We start from the raw sequence: 20,633 nt of genomic DNA, 5'->3' as shown, positions 1-20,633 counted from the left end.
GGCTCATTTAATTGTCAATTTAGACAGGAGGACATTTACTTTCTATCATCATCGACATCTTTTCCGGCATCCAGTAACTAATTATAGGATTGCATTCAGTGGAGTTCAAACTGAAAATCTCACATAATGTACGTACACGTGTACGTCATGTTTTCCTTAACACGTACACACCGACCAAACCTGCTTTCCTCTGGTTCAAATTTTCATTCTTCTTCTTTGCATCACCATTCACCAACCATATTAAATACTAAAATATCCATTACCCACCTGCATCATAAATTCAGCAGAACCCCATTAAATGCAACTGAAAACATGATTAAATCTACAAAAACAAAAAGAATTTCCAACTACACACTTTATAAACATAACTAATAACTATATATCCTCATTAGCATTTGCAACAAAACAAAAATGGAAATAAAAATTTGTGGATTTTTATATCAAAACCAATGTTGATTTCGTACACAGTCACGATCAAGTGTGTTATAAGAAAAAACTTCTTAAACAACTTCATTACTTACACGATCAATGCTTCTCTTGTCTCCAAACTTTGTAAAACAACAAAATCAAAACTTCTCCAGCATCACATTTGTTCATAAAAAATTGTTTGTTTGTTTTTTCTTGTTTATCTCTTAAAATTATTCATAAGTATAAACAAATATTATAAGAGGTAATGATGAGTTTGTATTAATTAAAGTGGGTAACAGTCATGTCTAAACTTTTTTGGCATTTAATCCTAATGTCACATAGTATTTTAATGTTATTAAGCCCCCATTTTCACTGTACAACCGTAGAAAAGAATTAAAAACAAAAATATCTGAACCCAACTAGAAACACTGTACATAACTAAACCGCATAACTAAACCGTACATGGAATAGTACATCGTTACGCTGACAATGGTATTTTGGTCAGAATTTGGCTTAATTGCCAAAATGTGAGAGATGAAACTCACTTTGCCAAACCGTAAAAATAAAACATGTTCTTCTGCCCTGCCCTGCAATTAACCCTTATTCTTATGCATGACCAATTCTGGACTTGTTGTTTGGAACCCTTATTTGGGACAAACAAAGTGGATCCAACCCAGAAATTCTTACCACAAATGGGACAGGTACGCTCTCGGATACGAGACCAACAAGAATTACTCGAAAGTCTTGAGATTTTTTAATAATCACGACCCGAACGTGAATCACCGAATTTGTGAGTTTGAAATCTACTCTAATTCTTCATGGAAGGTTCTTGTTGATATCAATCTGGACTGGGCTATATCGTTTAATCACCGTGGCTTGTCTCTAAAGGGCAACACTTATTGGTATGCTCGACAGAAGATCGACTTAGATGGTCCTCCTCCAGTCATAAGAGATCTCCCTGGTTTCCTACTCTCTTTTGATTTTACGACCGAGAGTTTTGGACCGCTTCTGCCTCTGCCTTTCCTCGCTTTCTTTGGAGATACTGTCACTCTTTCTAGTGTTAGAGAAGAGCAGCTTGCCGTGCTCTTTCAGAAATCCGGTGTGCCTGGATACACCGTCAAGATATGGATTAGTACTAAGATTGAGCCCAATGCAGTGTCGTGGGGAAGCAGCTTGTTCTTAGCTGTTGATATGAAACCACTCACTGGTTTTCGCGCTAGCAGTTTCTTTGTTGATGAGGAGAAGAACGTCGCTGTGGTTCTTGATAAAGACAGAAGTAAATCTCGTAACATTGCTTACATCATTGGAAAGAATGGATACTTGAAACAAGTGGATCTTGGCGAATCTAGAAACCAATTCTGTTACCCACTTGTGTGCTCTTATGTTCCAAGCTCTCTGCAAATCCAGCAACCTGAATCACTAGGCAACACCCTAATCTATTAAGTTCGTATTATCATGGTTTGGTTTATCGTCTTCGAATATTTCTTTGAATTTGTATCTCGGCAAGTGTTGGTTTCTTATCATGGCTTCTGTTTTCTTCTTAATTAGCTGAAAAGAAGAAAAGTATCGCCCTTCTCTAAACTCTTCTCTAGCCTCTTATATAGATTCTACTGACCTAATCTGTCTTGTCTATATATATGTGTTTGGTGGCTGTGCCAAGAACTCTATTTTTGGCCAGACTTGATTAACTTGTTGGAGGACAAAGCTATAACGCTGCAACTATTCTAAGGATGTTTATCCATTCTTCATGAACTTTCTTGCTTCTCTATCTGTTTGGTTTTTATTTTGTTATTACCATTAGATAACCAGTGGTGGTTATTTCAATGAAACAGAGCACCATATAAAGATTCAATTTCGCTTCTTATGCCCCAACATCACTTGGTAATACACCACTACATGGGAGCCATAATGCAAGCAAGACGAAGAAGGCATTACAAATATTAGAAGAGATGACTCGTTTTTCTTCTAGATCATCTTTGCAAGAAATTCGGTTACTTTTGCCTCAAGAATCAAGATCCCGTTGACAAGGGAGCAAATGGAACGAACAATAGAATTGGCCCTTTGGGTCTAGCCCAGTGAGAAAGTATTATAACCCAGTCCTGGCAGAGTTATTTGGGTCTACCCCAGTGAAAAAGTTAAATGCAATAATGTAATGACCTAACTCAGATTGCACGTTCTGAGTTATTGTGTGTTTTACTTGCAGATCATCAGAGTGGAGCCAAGCTTAAAACTCAAGAAACAGAAGCTTCAGGAGAACGACTAACCAAACTTAGTTAGGTATCTTCACATCTTTGCTATTCCTAGCTTGTTTAGCTTGTATATCTAAGCTGAAATATTCTTAGCATTAGTTTAATTCCTTGCTTGCATCTCACTAGTAGCTATAGCATATTATCTTGAGATTAGTTGAGATGATTCTATGTTTCAATGATAATGTCGGACAAGGGGAAGCGTGACTTTGATGATCTGGATATTACAAGCACCAGTTCCATTGTTGCACGCAACATATTCCTCTTTATGATGGATGCCTCTGCAAATTCTCCTCGGGGAGCTTATTCTTTTGATAAAATCATCGAAAAGGAAGAATGGGAGGAGAAGCTCATTTTCAATGATTTTCTCTAAAAGACAAGCTCTCACATCTGAAGATTCCTGTTGGAGTAGGCTGCTACAGATTCCTGTTGGAATAGGCGGTAAATCCGTAAATGTTACCTTCAAGATATTTACCGCCAGGAATCTGTAGCAGCAACCAATGCTTACCCTGTATTTGTCCGCAATAGATTGCACAAGTTGTGAGATATCGAGGTAACATTTGATTCTTTTATACAACATACATTGGTGGACTTTAACATGCGATATATCTTGTTGGCTTACCCTGTTCGTCCAGTAATGTAATATTCTCAATACTCATTGTTGAGTGGAGTCGTAAAATAGGGCAAGCGAAAAGAAGTGGAAGAAGTTGTTAAGTGGAATCAGGTGGCTTACCCTGTTCATCCAGCTCTATACTACCATATTAAATAGAAGTGATGATATTATTTAGGACCCTTTTCAGTTTTTTTCTTGCCCCTCAGCCTATAAACTTTGAAATTTAGCACTGAGTTAGTTAGACCTATTACAGATTATAGCCAGTGGTCTGCTGGAACAAGCCAAGTTGAAGAGAGTTTCCCTTTTGCTTACCGTTCGTTCTCTCATTGACAAAGCTATACCAGAAAACTGGATCAGACCCCTCCTTCCGGGTTTACAAGTTAAGTTTTGTTTAGGATATGCATTTGTTAACTGACTTATGTGGCTGGGAGGGAGGTGGTAACGACAGCGGTACAACATCTATTAGAGCCATAATACATTGGCAGTATTAAAATTATGTTTCTACTAGTACTAAGTATAATCACAAAGGTGATTACATATTGAAATTTTTATTTTCACTGGCTAGATATATAACCCACGAACATAACCGTTATATCAGGATGTCTTCTCTTTGTGTGCCCAATGAAAAGATTTTGGATTATGATGATTGATGATCTGGAACATCCAGAGAGGCGTTGGGACGCTTTGCTATAATTGGACAAGTCTAGCTAAGTTTTTAAGCCGGAATCTCCGACGAGATTGTCGATTGTTAAACATTATTCTCCACTCTCGTTATGTATCTGGTCGTTGAACTTGAATATGTAGAATTGTAGATGTTAACCCGCGGGTCTATATTTTTATTAAATAAAAAAATTGAATATTTTTTTTAAGATGATTTATAAATATATGCTACTGTATAGTACACCTTGGGACAATATTTTATAACTAATAATTAGAAATTTTAAATTGTATTTATTTTATTAATATTGTTTGTCTTGTTTTGTTTAGTGTTTAAGATTGTATAATTGTATTTAGATTGTTAATTCTAGGATTTTACCCGTAGTATATCATCTCATATTAATATCGACCAAAACCCGTCTCACCATATAACTCTGTCCCGTGAAATTAAACGTCATTTTGTCATTTTATTATAAAGTTCAAATATTTATAATACTTGAAACTTCATAAAAGTTTAATATCAACCCAAACTTCATAATTATATTTTGATTGTTATATTTAGGATTTCACCCATAGTATACCGTCTCGTATTAATATTTTTTATAAATATTTATAATATTTAAACTTCTTATAAATTCGTATAAAGTTCAAATATTTATAATAGTTGAAACTTCATAGAAGTTTTAATATCGACCCAAACTTCATAATTGTATTTTGATTGTTATATTTAGGATTTCACCCGTAGTATACTGTCCTGTATTAATATCTTTTATAAATATTTATAATATTTAAACTTTTTATAAATTCTTCTAAAAATTCAAATATTTATAATATTTGAAACTTCATAAAAGTTTTAATATTATACATATTTAAAACGTTTAATAAAGTTAAACTTTTTCTAAGTAAATTCATAAAATTATTATATAAATGTGATCAAATTACATATATATTTTGTTTTTAAAACATTCCTATTGTTGATCCTTACTTAAGTAGTACACCACATTACTCTTTCTCCAATAATACTTTCACGCTTAAAAAATGAGATCAAATCAAAAGAGGATTGCTATAAACTTCTACTTTCCCGCAAGAAAAAATAAACAAATTAAATTAAGAATTATATGGGTGAAATTAAATAAACAAATCAAATTAAATATTGTTACGATCTATTTTAAGTAATCTATATTTATGTCAATGAATAAAAATTAATTATTTGCTAAACTGAGTAGAAATTGATTTTCAAATTATTATTCTTTCCAAAATCTTAACTAAAGATTTGAGCATTAAACGTTTTTAAAATGTATTTATAGTAAGTGATTAATTTTTCCTAAAATTTCTATAACAGTTGTATAAAATTCAGTTAGTTGTTTAGGCAAATAATTAATGGATTAAGATCAACGTGATTATTGCTAATTGATCTGTTAAAAAGAAATGTTAGTGTTTTATGTAAAGTTAATATGAAAAGATTTAAAATGATTTTTGTGATTTTGTTTTGTTTTTAGTTTGGATTTTAATCCAACCACTCTTTCTTTGAATTGTTTAAAAGATTGTATAGTAGAATTTAAAGGAACAATAGATGAGATAAGATATGTGATATTAATTAGTTTAGATTGTGAATATATTCGAAATCAATTAGAGAATAAAGTTATTAAGTTACGATTAATGTGGCAATTAGTTTAGGTAATAATAACAAACTGAATTCTGCGAATGGTAAATGCTAAGTATCCGGAGATGATTAATATGGAAATAGTATAAGAATATGTAAATGAATTACAGACAACATGACTTTATTTATCAGTTTGAAATTAAGACAACATCCCTAAAATTGTTTATCCAATATCCGAATAGACTAAAACCGGGTCAAACCCGGATCCAAAAGAATTAAAGCAAAAATGTACTATAAAAATGTATATGTAGATGTTTGGTTAAAATAGCTCTTAATAACGGAAGGTGACAACGTGTTCTGAATCAGATTCTTCTAATTTCTGAAATACAAAATTGGCCCATTTGTTACAAAGATTAGGCCCATTTAATATTTGCGCTATCTAATGTAGGAATAATGAATAAAACCTTTGAAGTAAATTAGTGCAAAATCAACATTAGATTTTATTTTTTTTTGGTAAAAGGTTAAATTAATCAACATTAGATTTAAAAATACAAAAAGAACCATGGCTATACAGAATCTACTTCAGATTTTTTTTGTAAACTATAGATTTAGTATTTTTTTTTTTGGTAATTTCAATTATGTACGTTACGAATTCTAGGATTTTTTTTTTGTCAACAATATTTGATTATTTTCTATAAAATATTAAGAAAAAAATGAAATGTTTATAATCATTTATTTCCGGGTGGATAATAGGTAAATATACCTGAAATTCTTTCTTTTTTTTTTATTCATTTTATCGGCTTCCATGGATACTCTCTCAGCATCCGTTTCATCATCCTTGAACCTCCCTTCTCTTCCTCCACCGCCGCAGCCACCGTTAAGATCCATCTCCCGCCGCTTTAAATCAAGCGCAAACGCCACTACTTCTGCTGCATCTACCAATCTCTCAAAACCAACATCGTCTTCACCTTCTTCATCATACTCACACAACAAAAACCTTAATTTCTCCAGAGCACTCTCGTTTCCGGTTCCGCACACAAAACCCTCTAGAGTTACTCCTCCTCCTCCTCCGGTGCACGATAAAGCGGCCTCGGGGTTTGCTGCGGCGCTCGTTAGCGTTTGTCAATCGAAGAATTGTCTTGGTCGGACTCAAGAAGATGTCAGAAGATTGATGGAGTTTCTTGTGGGAGAAGAAAAGAAGAGGAACAAGGTCTTAGTCAATGATGTTGTTGAGAGAGGTAAATTTGGTAAACACTTGAAGGGCTTGGTCAAGATGTTGATTACAAGAGGTAAATCTGGGATTCTCGTTGATGTTTTAATGGAATTTCAGAGAATCTGTAATGAATTGGTCACAACAAAACTTGTCTGGGTTTCTTGATGATACAAAAGATTGTAAAAGATATCATATCTAATCCAAAGTTTGCTTCTTTACACAAGAAATGTTATACTACTAGTCTTTGGTTGATGTTTTTATGGAATCTGAGAGAATCTGTAATAAATTGTTTGTCTGATGAAACAAAAGATTGTAAAAGAGATTATATCAAATCCAAAGTTTGATTTTGCTTCCACAAAGAATTAAAAAACAACAGGTTTAGTTACTACTGTCTCTTTGGTTGAGATTTCTTAATGAAACAAAAGATTGTAAGAAAAAAGAGTTACTGTCTTTTGTCTGTTGTGTTGATCAGACTTTTACATTGTCTTGATCTTCTTCTTGATTCTTGTCCTTCTGCATCTCCCAATGAACTTGAGAGCTTCATCGATTAGAATCACAGGGAAGGAAACAAGAATAACCACAAACCATTCCCTGAAACTCAAAGGCACAATCCCAAACACATTAGCTAAGAAAGGAACGTAGAGGATCACGCAGTGAAGCCCGAAGGAGACAGTCATGGCCACTAGTAGCCAAGGGTTTCTCCATGGTGGCATCGTTAAGAGACTGTTGTCTTCGGACAACGCGTTCAGCGAGTTAAACATCTCAATAGCCACAAGAACAGAGAGTGATAATGTCATTGGCTTGACTTTCCCAAGAGTGAAGTAATCGCAAGAATTGTTATCAAACGCGATGGTCTTAAGACCACCTGCGATTGTGTAAGGAGTCGCAGTGAAGTTCGTTCCCCACGAAGAACACTCTGACCAGTTCTGAAGCTGATTGAAGCTGACCAATGTGTGTCCATCTGAGATTAGGCTAATCCCGAGGAAAGAAGCTTGTGTGTACCACAAGACAAATATTCCCACAGTTGCAACTCCAACATAAGAACCAATCACTAGATATCGAATAAGAACCCATGAATCGATGAGACAATCATCGCTTTTGCGGGGTGGTTTCTTCATGATATCAATATCAGCTGGATTGAAGCCTAGCGCTGTAGCTGGAGGACCATCAGTTACCAGATTAACCCAAAGAAGCTGAACAGGTATCATACATTCCGGTATCCCCAATGCCGCGGTTAAGAAGATGGAGATTACTTCTCCAACGTTTGATGATATCATATACCTTGAAATGAAATCATTTAAAACCACAAGATCAGTATAATTTACAGAGAGAAAATGTTACAAGATGTCATCTAATGCAAGGCTTTTTGTTACCTGATAAAAGCTTTCATATTGTTGTAAATGGACCGACCCTCTGCTACAGCTGAGACAATAGTACTGAAATTATCATCTGCAAGAACCATATCCGAAGCTTCTTTCGCAACCTGAAAATGTACCTCATCATATAGTAAGTATCAGAATCTGCATATTTTGTGATTCTTGAAGGTTGTTTTACAGTTAAGTTAGTTAATTTGTTTACCTCAGTTCCAGTGATTCCCATGGCGATACCAATGTCAGCGAGTTTCAACGCAGGAGCATCATTCACACCATCACCTGTCATCGCAACGATTTCTCCCATTTCTTTTAGCATCCTAACGATTTCTTGCTTATGCCTTGGCTCAGCTCGAGAGAACACTTTCCCTCCAGATTTTGACAGAATTTCAGATCTCCGTGAAGCGGGAAAAGACATAAACTCTTTACCGGTGAAGCTACTCTGCGAAAGATCTTCGTTCTCCGAAAACAATCTAATCTCACAACATATAGCCTCAGCTGTTGATTTGTTATCCCCAGTTATCACCATTACTCTAATCCCAGCGTCTCTGCAATCTTCAATTGCTCTTCCAACTTCTTCACGCGGAGGATCTCTTAGACCAACAACTCCAACGAAGATTAGATTTGTTTCGATGTTCGAATAGCTAGAAGGGTCTAAAAGCTTCTTGTGTGACGGATGTTCTTCTGTAGAGTAATCCGAAAACTCTCCTAATTCGTCTTTGTAAGCCAATCCTAAACATCTTAATCCCTTTGAAGTCATTTCAGAATGTTTCTTGAGGATTACTTCTCTGCTAGAATCATCTAAAGGGACAAGAGATCCATCAGCGAGTTGTGCAAAAGAACTTCTCTCAAGTATACTCTCAGCTGCACCCTGCAAAGAAAAAGAAAGGGAAGATTCACAAAACGTTTTTAATTAAAAACAAGAAAAGAAAAGATGGTGTTTTACCTTAACGAGAAGCCGGTTTTGTCCATTTGGTTTGCGCACAATAACACTCATGGACTTACGGACGCGATCAAACTCCAATGTTGCTACCTTTTTCGATCTTTTGTTCCACCAATCGCAACAAGCTGGTGCAGCAAGAATGGAGAAAAGATCAATCAACAACATAGCAGATGAATGAAATTATGCTAATGTATGGTGTGAAAACATTCTAAAACTTACCTAGCTTCACTGAGCTACCATTGTTTGAAAAGTTTACAACTTCCTCGATATTCTCACCGTTCTTCTTCTCTGGAATACCCATTTTCTCAACAAGAACTTTCAAGGCAGCTTCTGTAGGCAAACCTGTTGCCCTAAACAACTTTCCTTCATAGAACACCCCAGCATCATTACAAATTGAACATATCTCAGCAACAGCTTGCAAGTTAGCATCCATATTGTTGGATCCCCAATCAACAATTCCACCGTCTTTAGGATCATAAGTCGTACCATTGACTGAAAAGACTCGAGTAGTCGTTGTTTTACCGCCTAATGTGAAGAATTCAGTTGCAGACATCTGGTTTGTTGTTAAAGTCCCGGTTTTGTCTGAACAGATCACAGTTGTGCAACCAAGTGTCTCTACACTCGGAAGCTTCCTCACTATTGCGTTCTTCTGCGCCATTTTCCTTGTCCCTAAAGCTAGACATGTCGTGATCACAGCAGGTAAACCCTCAGGAATCGCTGCCACGGCGAGAGCAACCGCGATTTTGAAGTAGTAAGTGCATTTCTCGAATGAAAACCTGATATTCACAGGTTTATAGCCATCCACAACATCCCAAGAAACAAAGTTCTTGTAGTTAATAATCCACACAAGAACACAGACAATGCAGATAGCTGTAGTCAATCTACTCCCAAACTCGTCTAGCTTCTTCTTTAAAGGAGTCTCACTCTCTTCAAGCGACGCCTCGTGAATCTGCCTCTGGATTTTCCCGATTTCCGTATCCATACCGATACTCGTCACAATGCAAACACAGCTTCCGTTAACAACTGTTGTTCCCGCGAAAACCATATTCTCTTTCCCTTGCAGCTCACAATCATCGGTGACAACAGGATTCGCTCCTTTCAAAACCGGCATTGCTTCACCGGTTAACGAGCTTTGCTCGACTCTTAAAGTCGATGTTTTCAAACCGGAAACTCTCATATCAGCAGGGACTTTATCTCCTACGTTTAACTCCACTATATCCCCTGGGACAAGCTCTCTAGCAGGCAAATTAGGCAACACAGTCCCATCTCTCAAAACCTTTGCAGATTCACATTGCATCTCTTTAAGAGCCTCAAGTGCTTTCTCAGCATTACTCTCTTGCCACACACCAACCACAGCGTTTAAAATAAGAATCAAAACAATCACAAACGGCTCAACAAAGGCCTCGAACCCTGAACCTGAGCCATGTTCCTCGCTTTCACCTAAAAAGGCTAAAACGAAAGAGATAAACGCAGCACCGAGAAGAATCTTCACAAGCGTATCGTCGAACTGTTCCAAAACCAGATGCCATAAGGGCTTGCCTTTCTCCTTAGCGAGCTCGTTGAAACCGTACTTTTGACGGCGGAATTGGATATCTTCACTGGTTAAACCCTTGTCTAGTCTTGTCTTGTACTCTTTCAGACATTGCTCAACAGACCAAGACCACGCAGAGAACGACTTCTCTTCCTCCATTGGTTCTCAAAAGCTTTACTTTGTAACTACTCAAAAACGGTTCTTTTCTTCTTGTTGTGATATATATGTGAGAAACCGTTTATCAAATTCCTGTAGAAAAATTTCAATCAAACAATGAAATTTCAGTTTTTAAACAACAAATAAAGTTGCAGTTTTTATTGACGGTTTGAATAATAAATATTCAAGATCTGATTAACTGGTGATAAAAAAAAATAATAATACAAACCCAGAAACCAAAAACAAGAACTGAGTTAAACTGAGAGAGAAACAGAGTATAAATTCTTACCTAAATTCCAAGAAAAACCAGTAAGAGCTTTCGTCATTGAAATTTCAAACATGAAAGAAAGTCCATCAAGAAAAATTAAAATAAAATGATTTGACTAAAAGTTTGCTTGGAGACAAAGCTGAAGACCCAGAATTTTTTTGAAAAAGAAGGAAATTTTTATTCCCAAATTTGATTCGCGTTCTACCACTAAAAAGGAAAAAGGACAAATCTTGATTTGGACAAGTCGTGGTTTCGTGTTTGAAACTCGTTTTCTTTTCTTTTCGTCTTTATTGCTTAAATTTTTGAATATATATTTTGCTTTGTTCTTCTTCTATTCCTCTCTGTGGTTTTTGCTTTCCAGAAAAGCGAAGGTTTGGTAATAGTGGTGTGTGTGGTCCCATCTGATTGGCTGTTCATAAAGAAAACGGAACGTTACCATTCCTATTAGTCCCTCGAAAAGACCGTATTACCCTTCATTTAAAACCGTAATTACGTATTTGACTTTCCCTTTCCCGTACGGCTTTGCTCGATATTGGGATATTCCATTTTACTTTCAAATTATTATTATTATGCAAATTAATTTAATAAAGTAGTAAGTTACAAATAATAATCAAATTAAAAAAGTCAATGATTTAATAACCAGTGAAATGAACCCAAAAGTTCTTTACTGTTGTTTTATAATCGCAATAAATATTTAATTTAATCTTCAAACATCTGTCAGTAGGAGTGCTGTCTGAAAATCTGCAAGCCTACTCAAACCATATTAATTGTTATATTCGATCTTGTGGTTACACAAAAAGCGAAGTTCCTCGAAGGTTCCTCCATTATTATGCCTGCTCTACCTCCACTACGACGCTTTATAATAGGCCTGCGAATCCGACCCGTTCGGTTTTTTCGGGTTCGGTTTCTCGGTTTTTCAGGTTTTTCGGAATTTGAAAGCTGTTCCGAAACTAACCGACTACGATTTCGGTTCGGTTCGGTTCGGACCCGGTTAATTCGGTTTTTATGATTCGGTTTTTCGGTTTTGTATTTTTGGGCCATAATAATTTTGAAAACTGGGCTTTGTCTACAAAAGGGCCTGTTAACAAAAAAAAAAGGCTTTTGTCTTTTGGCTTGGAGAAAGAAGACGAGATGTGAATGGCGCAGACCGTGGCGGTGAGATCTGAATCGCCAAGACCGTGGCGGCGAGATCTGAATTGCAAAGACCGTGGCGGCGAGATCTGGAAAGCGGAGCTCACAATATAGAAGAAGAAGAAGAAGAAGAAGAAGAAGAAGATGATGGTGAAGAAGAAGAAGATGATGATGATGAAGGATGATGAATAGAAGATGAAGAAGATGATGGGTTGATGGTTATGAATCGAAGAAGAAGAAGATGATAGTCATGAATCGAAGAAGAATAAGAAGATGATGATGCATCGAAGAAGAAGAAGAAGTTGAAGAGTAATCGAAGAAGCTGAGGAAGAGGAGAAAATAATCTGATGGCTAATAAGACTATTAGGTTAGGGTTTTTTGTTCTCCGGTTAACCGTTCGGTTCAGGCGAACCCAACCGAAAATCTCGGTTAACCGAACCTAAATCGAACTCATTCCGATCGGTTTACTCAAATTCAAGAAACCGAACCGATTTGTCCAAATTTCGGTTCGGTTCGGTTCGGACAAATCGGTTCGGTTTAAATTACCAGGCCTACTTTATAATATACTAGGGGAAAATCCGGACTACGTCCGGAATTATTTTTATTTTTTGTTTAAAGCGAAAAATATATTTGATAATTGATATCTTCTAAATTAGTTATTTCAGGTTTAAATTCATGTTTAGTTTTTAGTATATACATACTAAAAATATAATATGATATTGTACATAACATTTCAATTAAAATAACCTATATGATACTATTAATGTTTAATTATCTTTATCTATAATTTTTTCATCCTAATTTATAAGTAAAAATTGTTTCTTTTTTCTTACTATTATAGTATTATTAGTCTATATATTATTTTTCTCATCTATATCCTCATGATTTATTTGTAGTTGTTTCTAATTTTTTTTTCATTAACCATTTCTATTAGTGTAGTTCCTTTTATACTTTATTTTTCATTTTAATAAAGTATTCTTTTCCAACTTTTGTAGTTATAAAAATTGTATTAAATCTTAAAGTGGGATGCACACTGAACAATTAAACTATTAACATCCTTGGACTATAGATTTTTTATTGAAAACTTTTCTTTCATTCATTCAAATTTGTGGGGATACAAATATAATTGCAATCTCAAACACATCATGAGATGCTACATAAATTGAAGAGTACAATATACAATATATAGATAGATATGTATTCTTGGACTATATATGTCGAAAATCTACTTGCTCATGCACATCTTTTTTTTTTTTTTTGCCAATCACTCATTTACATCATTTGTTATTACTTATTTGCTTTTAACTATTTCTTAATGATTTCTTCACCATTTTGGAATCTAATCTCAAATCACAAACCACCAAGAAGTGGAACAAATGATTGTTAATTTTACTATATGAAGAATTACAATTCAAATCTAATAAATTCTTTAATCTTTTTACTCTTGGGTGCTTCTGTTTTTAGAACTACACATTATTTGATTAGTTGTTAACACTTTTACCATGAACCATGTGGCTACTATGCAAACATTAATTTTGAATCGAAGAGCTGCATATAAACGACCCGGACAGCAAGTGACTAAACAATCAAACTATCACAGAAGCTCGAAACGCATAATAATTCTATTGAATACTACGATCGAACAAACATTAGAGCTAACATGACTAATAGTAGTAGAAGATGCCACAAAAATTCCAATGGATCTTCAAATGACAAACAGATCAAATAAATAAGTAATGAAAATTCATGAAGCTTTTGATACTCTTGTTTAACTCTACGAACTTGAGTAGGAAACTACAGTTGCAGTCTCAAAACCTGCAAATGTTGAACAATTGGAAAGTCCTGAGGAAGAGGAGTAGACGAGTAGGAAGTAGAATAGTTTCTTATAAAACTAATGAGCTTGAGATACGCTTCGCAGTGGAATAGCCGATTTGCAGCAGATATAAATCCTTGCACTGCGTTTGACTGTAGGCTAAATGATTAGTTCGTACTCGTGTTGGTTGTGTATATAGAGCATATAATATGCATACCTGGGAGTTGATGAGAAGTAGTTCAAGACCCCCATGAATTAGTCGGACTTAGACTAATTCTTCCAAACAGAAATCTCCATCAATTTCATCCACAATTTGAAAGGTGAATGGCTGGGGTGATGGCTGTTTTGACTGTAGTGAGTGTTTGAGCATTTTGGTTTGTATGTATGCTTGGTGATCTGAGGTTTTACACACCACTAATTTCCGCAAGAGGCTATGATTTTGACAGTAGTGGTCATTGATTTCGTTCGATGTTAATTGATATGAATAAATAGGGGAGTGAAGATGACGAAGTGGCGATTTGATAACGGTGGCATATTCAATTTTTGGAGAAAACTGAATCGATTCAGTTTGAGAGGATAGAGAAGATATGGTCGGAGACGATGAGGAGGAAGAATGACTTTTGGTTTTTTTTTTTTTTTTCTTTTTTGTGAACTGATTTTAGGTTTTAATGGGCTAATTGATATAGGGTGGCTACAAAATTATTACGCTTTTATGTTACGTGTTCAGTATATGAGCTTCTTATCGCTGGGCTTTTCTTGTTTAAGAGAGGGCTTCTTATTATTGTGGGTAAACGTTTTTTTTAAAGAATTTTGTTTAGCGATGCTGATGTGGCGTGAGAAGAGATTGTTTTTCAACTTGCTGATGTGGACACATTGAGAAGCTTCAATGATCACTTTTTATTAGTAAGAGATTTTTCTTATTATATACTCAGCTCCAAAAGTTTACAATTCTTGATTGTATGAAACTCCTACTTATATATATATTCCTTCGTACAGATTAGAAAATTTGATTAATTCTTAGCATATTCATTAGTTGGCAATGAGCAAAATAACAACAACAGGTTGATAAATAAATAATACTACTTCATTCGATATTTGGGCCGTAGAGCGTATTCTTTAAGCCCAATATGAGTCCAATACGCAAAGAAAAGAAGAATAAGATTCCGGGGACATCTAAACGGCGTCGTCTTGATAAAAGTCACCATAGCACCCTGCGATCGTCGTCATCTAACAACAGTTAACGCCGTTAAAAGATTCCGTAACGGAATGAATTGGTTCAACAGTCTCTCTCTCCGGTTCGATCGCCCAATCATATCTCCGCCGCTGACGTAAGAATCTCTCCTTGTACACTGCAATTTCCACAAGCAAAAGGAGAAAGCTTTTACTGAGGAAGACGAAGCAATGGGTGTACTCACGAACAAGGTCGGGAGAGACGAGCTTAAACCTGGTGATCACATCTACACTTATCGAGCCGTCTTCGCTTATTCTCACCACGGTACCTTTGTTTGATTATTCCTTTTGGTTTCTTCATCAATTGGCTCTTGGTGTGAATCATACAGAGATTTTCTCCATTTGGGTCTTTTAGGTTTATGTTACCTCTTTCCATTGCACAGAAGAAGAAACAAACCGTCGTTTGGTTTCTATTGGGGGATTGTGTCTTGGATTTTGTCAAAAACTCTATTTGGTTATCAGGATTTTGTCAAAGTTATTGACTTTGTTGAAACGGATCTTCAAAAAGTCTCATCTTTTGTATTCTTTGGTTTCAATCGTAGTGATGATGACCTGTCCTTCTATAGTCAATGGTGGTAGCAAATAGATTTTGGTTGCTTTTGTTGACATTTCAACTTTTCCACATTTGTAGGCGTATTTGTTGGTGGTTGCAAGGTGGTTCATTTCAAACCTGAGCACAGCTTGATATCTCCTACACTCGCTTCTTCTTCTTCTTCTTCTTCTTCTTCTTCTTCTTCTTCAGTTTCGGAGGTTAATGATTCTTCAGAAGCTCCTTGTCCTACATTTCCTGACTGTGGTTACAAACAACCTAAGAGTGGAGTAGTACTTTCTTGCCTTGACTGTTTTCTCAAGAAAGGTTCTCTTTACCGTTTCGAATATGGAGTCAGCTCATCGATTTTCCTCACCAGATTCCGCGGTGGCACGTGTACAACTGCTCCATCTGACCCGCTTCAAACAGTCATCCATAGAGCAATGCACCTTCTCCAAAACGGATTTGGTAACTACGACGTCTTTCAGAATAACTGCGAAGACTTTGCTCTCTACTGCAAGACAGGATTGCTCATTCTGGATAAGAATGGGGTTGGGAGAAGCGGTCAAGCCAGTTCCATTCTAGGCGCTCCTCTAGCTGCACTCCTCTCTTCACCTCTCACATTGTTGATTCCAAATCCTGTTGGTGTAGCAACTGTCACTGCTGGGATGTATTGTATGAGCAGGTATGCTACTGATATCGGTGTTAGAAACGATGTGATCAAGGTTCCTGTTGAGGATTTAGCTCTGAACCTTGGCTTTAAAACCCTCAAGAGAAACAGGAAAGCTTTTGGCATCAGCATTTCCAGGTGAACACATGTTCTATGATGTTCATCGAAAAGTACATAAGATTGGCCAATGTTTAGTCATGATCTTATTTTCCCCTTGATCTCATTTCTTGCTTGCCATGGTGACACTGTAAGGATTCTCTAGATTCATTGTGGATTCCAATCAAGATTTAGTTCTATCACTTGCTTTTTAGCCTTAAAACCAAGCCGAAGAAAATTTCAGTTACAGAACTAAGCAAAATCATATACTAAAAAGGCTTATATACACATGAAAACTAGGTTTATAATCTTCATGTATGTTGAGTTTTCGATGTGTAAATTGAAAGTGATTTAGGAGCTTCGTGGTGGTTGTTTAGTGTTGTTGTCTCCGGTTTTCTTTTTTGAATCTTGTTCAAAGTCTGCAAGATTTGCCAGTTCATCGACTGCTTCAACGGCTGTTTGAATTCTAGCTGCGTTTTCGATTAACAACGAAACCAAAGTGGCAACTGGAAGGACTTCATGTAGGCTCATCAACGTGTTTCTCTCTTCATTGTCTACTTTGTTCTCCTCTTCAGATGGAACTTCTTCAGGCTTCTTCTTTGTTTCAATTGGAACAGTTTTTAAGGTTTCTTGAAGCTCTTGTACTGCAGAGTTCATATCAAACACCAGGAAATCCATCTTCGATGATTTTCTCGTGTTCTTCATCATTTCCATTAATTCTCTTAAGATTTTTGAAGAAGCTGAGCTCAATTTCATACAAGCTTCTCCAAAATGCTTCTTGACCTGGTCTGGTGTCTGGCAAAATAGAAGACCCTAGTATTAGTTTCACAACCTCTAAAAGTTAGTCTTCTTCAAAACTGTGATAAAATCTAAATGGTTACCTCTGTTTCATAGCTAACGCAGATACTGAGATTCTCAAGACAATAAGCACATCTGCGCATAGCAGCACCTATCTTTACGTATAACTTCCAAGGATGTCGGAAGTTAAAGCTTCCATGTGCAGGTTCCCATCTGGCTAGATTCGCCTGAGAGATTAAAGAAAACCCCGCAAAGTGAATAAGCGGCTGCAAATTGGAAAGATAATTTAACTTCTCTTTATCCACATAGATAATCTGTTAAGTTACCATGGCTTCCTCTGTTCCTTTAGAGTTTAGCACACATTTGAATCCTTGCAATTTCATGCTAGTGTCTTCATCTTCATTTCGATTCGTCGAGACTTCGTTCTCCTTGAAGTACTCTGCTACACAGCCTGCGGTTTTAATAGTAGTCAGTGTACTAGCTAATGCTGAATCTTTCATAACAATTTTGGTTTTCTTATTCCCTTACCGTCTAGTGAATCGGCAAGTTTTTCGAGGTTACGTTCGATAAGACGGTGAAGCTGAGATCCTGCCCAGATGGGACAGAAGAAGACAGTAATGATAATGCAGATTGATGTTCCAATTGCAATAGTTGATACTCTTTGCTGAGCCAATTCCACCAGCTTATCAACTCGGTAACCGCCTACTGAGACAAGGCTAAATGTGAGGATAAAGATCATTGCTCCATAGTCGAATCTGGCTTTGAATGATGGCACAAACCGCGAGTAAGTAGCTGCGAAAGCTGCAAGAATCAAACCCACAAGAGAAATTTAATAAAAACCGATCATTTTTTTTGGTTATTTACAATAAAGACTGATACTTGTTAGGGTTTTGGCCATTACCAAAAAGAAAAACAGAGCATCCAATCACAAAAACCTCAGCTTTTCCTGATTGAGTGGCGACCCAATGAACAGCAATGCCTAGTGATCCAGCTAATATAGTTGCCACAACTCTGTTTACACATTTGCAGAATGTTGCTCCTGTTGTACATGGAGATACATATACATACATACACGTCAATTTCGCTCATTAAGAAGAAGAAAGTTCCAAACTTTTGAATATGGGTTTGGTTTACGTACCAACATTGGACTCGAAGACGACGACAACAGTCATGATAGCCCACATAGCATTTCCTCCAACACCATCATACAAAGGTCTCATGTAATAAAAGATTGAGACTAATGAAAGTGCAAGTCCTACTTTAAGACAATGTACCACTTTGGCCGGATCATCTGCCCCAATCCTCCAAGCTTTCATCATAAACTCTGCCATTCGCTCCACGATCACCTTCATTACCAAATCCTTTAGCCAAAGAAAGATCCTTTTACTTAGTCCCGCTCTAGGAACCAATCTCTCTGTCGTCCCATTGTCTACACTTATCCTCCACTCTAGCTTCCCAGCTTCTTGTGATGCCATATTATTATCCCGAGAACTTGAATTTTAAACACTAAACCAAAACTTCTGAACAATATGAATGTTTTGGTTAAGAATGTGTTGGGTTTGTTTGATGAGCAATGCAATTTGGAGTGTTACATATATAGATATTATAAGGCTTTACTATTTTTTGAAAATTCTTGAAGTGATTTTAAGTGGTGAACTAATATTATTTGTTATCTACTAATATATATTATTGATCACTCTCTCACACTTTGATATGCAAAAAAGATGAAGTGGCCTAATTGAAATTTTATATGATTTGTTAAATTTTGTGCTACAAAGTCGTCATCGCATAAGTACGTACTGATGTTGAAACCTTCGTACATCCATCCATTTCATTGCAACGTCATAAATTATATATTTATAAAAAAAGGCCATACATTTTAGATTATAAATTTAATGCCACAAGATATAAGAAGTTTCGATTCATATACATTAATTGCACATCTAAAATCGATCCAAGATTTTGGTATAATATATCAACCCTAACTTGTACTATATATAGTCTACCACGCATTAACAAAAAAAAAACTAGTACTATAGTCTATTATAACTTTTATATATATATATTATATATATATATATATATATATATAATATTGATATCAGTGAGTAGCTCATTACTCATACCAAAAGGTTAACTATTACATGCACTAGGCACGAGCCACTAGCCACTAAGTGATATCAAAGATATATGTGTGCGTGTTTATTGCATGCGTACATTACATACACAATTAACAAGTTCACGTCAATTAAGTAAATAAAACACATTAAAAGTGGATTGTCGTAAGCAAATAAAGCCCTTCGCATTCCTTTTCATGATTAGAGAATTCATTGTTTGACGAAATAACTTTACTATTCTTATTTGATGTATTAATTTTGTTTTTCATGCAATTAAGTTAATTAGAATACTTTTTAAAAAATACTATTACGTACATGCACCAATTATTGATATAAAGATATATGAAAGTGGCACGTTTGACTTGCACTATACCTTTTAATAATGTTCATATCAAAAGTTACAATTCTTAAGAGGTACATTTATATATACACACAAACCAATTAGAAGAAAATTTGACATAACCTAACTTTAATTTAGGTCACTGAGTGTGCCCAAAATTATAAGAGACCTAATTTAATTGGGCTCCCTATCAAAATATTATCTTGCCCTAAGTGGACGCACTTATATATATTATCACTAAACAAAATTTTTATTTATGTTTTTAATTCACATTTGTGTGGTCCAAAATTAATTGAAGGAAAAATTTTGTACTACTTTTAGCTACTTCGGTTTCCCTATTGGGTCTTGTGAATATTTATGAAGTGCCCTTCAGCTTATCACCTTTTGTTCGTGATGTGATAAGAAGATCGGTTTAACTTTTTTTTGTCTTATCGAATTAGTTTTAAAATATATCGTGTTGGAATTAGGTCATGATTGAAATTAGATTTTTTTAATAAAGATTTTATTGTATATTTCACAAAATAAAATCTGATATCATCGGCATGCAAATGTTGATTGAACAATAGGCAGAATTTATGTTGTTCTATCCGCAATATCAAATGACCATATAGTATCTAGAATCAGCACCGAATATTACATGACACAAAATAAAAATATGATGTTTTGGTTTTATTTTTTATTTTTCTTACAAATAAATTATTAATGTTTTAAGTTTTAACAAAAGAAGATGATTTTTAATGTGATTTATGGATACTAAATAAGCTCTTGACTTCTGTTCTCAACTTCTCATGGATTATTTCGGATATTGCTGACACAACATTTTCAGTGGATCAAAGTGGCTGACAAAGTCATACGTCCTATATATCACGTTACTTCTTTTAATTTTGTCTCCTATTTTCTT

General features: G+C 35.5%; 5 protein-coding genes and 2 long non-coding RNA genes across 7 annotated transcripts; 3 read left to right on the top strand and 4 right to left on the bottom strand.

Moving 5' to 3' along the window:
* Positions 1-699: 699 nt before the first annotated feature.
* LOC9308990 (F-box/kelch-repeat protein At3g16740) lies at positions 700-2,174 on the top strand. The gene has a single exon (XM_021020522.1). The coding sequence runs from the start codon at positions 1,021-1,023 to the stop codon at positions 1,849-1,851; it is 831 nt and encodes a 276-aa protein (XP_020876181.1). The 5' UTR covers positions 700-1,020; the 3' UTR covers positions 1,852-2,174.
* A 4,114-nt stretch (positions 2,175-6,288) lies between these two features.
* On the top strand, positions 6,289-7,092 carry LOC9308989. The gene has a single exon (XM_021021178.1). It carries the CDS (start codon positions 6,333-6,335, stop codon positions 6,903-6,905), a length of 573 nt encoding a protein of 190 aa, XP_020876837.1. The 5' UTR covers positions 6,289-6,332; the 3' UTR covers positions 6,906-7,092.
* On the bottom strand, positions 7,068-11,379 carry LOC9311075 (calcium-transporting ATPase 2, endoplasmic reticulum-type). The gene is made up of 6 exons (XM_002872873.2): positions 11,030-11,379; positions 9,273-10,833; positions 9,057-9,178; positions 8,319-8,981; positions 8,114-8,223; positions 7,068-8,021 (listed from the first exon to the last, which is right to left on the bottom strand). The coding sequence occupies exons 2-6, from the start codon at positions 10,741-10,743 to the stop codon at positions 7,217-7,219; spliced, it is 3,171 nt and encodes a 1,056-aa protein (XP_002872919.1). The 5' UTR covers positions 10,744-10,833; positions 11,030-11,379; the 3' UTR covers positions 7,068-7,216.
* Positions 11,380-13,740: 2,361 nt separating this feature from the next.
* Positions 13,741-14,353, bottom strand: LOC110227173. Its single transcript, XR_002330948.1, has 2 exons — positions 14,170-14,353; positions 13,741-14,104 (listed from the first exon to the last, which is right to left on the bottom strand). It is a non-coding gene; the product is annotated as an uncharacterized LOC110227173 (long non-coding RNA).
* Positions 14,354-14,946: 593 nt separating this feature from the next.
* On the top strand, positions 14,947-16,680 carry LOC9308988. The gene is made up of 2 exons (XM_021023594.1): positions 14,947-15,447; positions 15,814-16,680. The coding sequence occupies exons 1-2, from the start codon at positions 15,354-15,356 to the stop codon at positions 16,521-16,523; spliced, it is 804 nt and encodes a 267-aa protein (XP_020879253.1). The 5' UTR covers positions 14,947-15,353; the 3' UTR covers positions 16,524-16,680.
* LOC110227832 lies at positions 14,963-15,806 on the bottom strand. The gene is made up of 2 exons (XR_002331508.1): positions 15,397-15,806; positions 14,963-15,301 (listed from the first exon to the last, which is right to left on the bottom strand). It is a non-coding gene; the product is annotated as an uncharacterized LOC110227832 (long non-coding RNA).
* Positions 16,681-16,780: 100 nt separating the features above from the next.
* Positions 16,781-19,206, bottom strand: LOC9311074 (aluminum-activated malate transporter 10). Its single transcript, XM_021023592.1, has 6 exons — positions 18,414-19,206; positions 18,177-18,314; positions 17,804-18,076; positions 17,602-17,726; positions 17,359-17,502; positions 16,781-17,272 (listed from the first exon to the last, which is right to left on the bottom strand). The coding sequence occupies exons 1-6, from the start codon at positions 18,748-18,750 to the stop codon at positions 16,829-16,831; spliced, it is 1,461 nt and encodes a 486-aa protein (XP_020879251.1). The 5' UTR covers positions 18,751-19,206; the 3' UTR covers positions 16,781-16,828.
* Between the last annotated feature and the right edge of the window lie 1,427 nt (positions 19,207-20,633).

The sequence above is a fragment of the Arabidopsis lyrata genome, assembly GCF_000004255.2.
Source record: "Arabidopsis lyrata subsp. lyrata unplaced genomic scaffold ARALYscaffold_6, whole genome shotgun sequence".
Classification (NCBI taxonomy): Eukaryota; Viridiplantae; Streptophyta; class Magnoliopsida; order Brassicales; family Brassicaceae; genus Arabidopsis; species Arabidopsis lyrata.
This window is presented reverse-complemented; position numbering and strand designations above follow the sequence as displayed.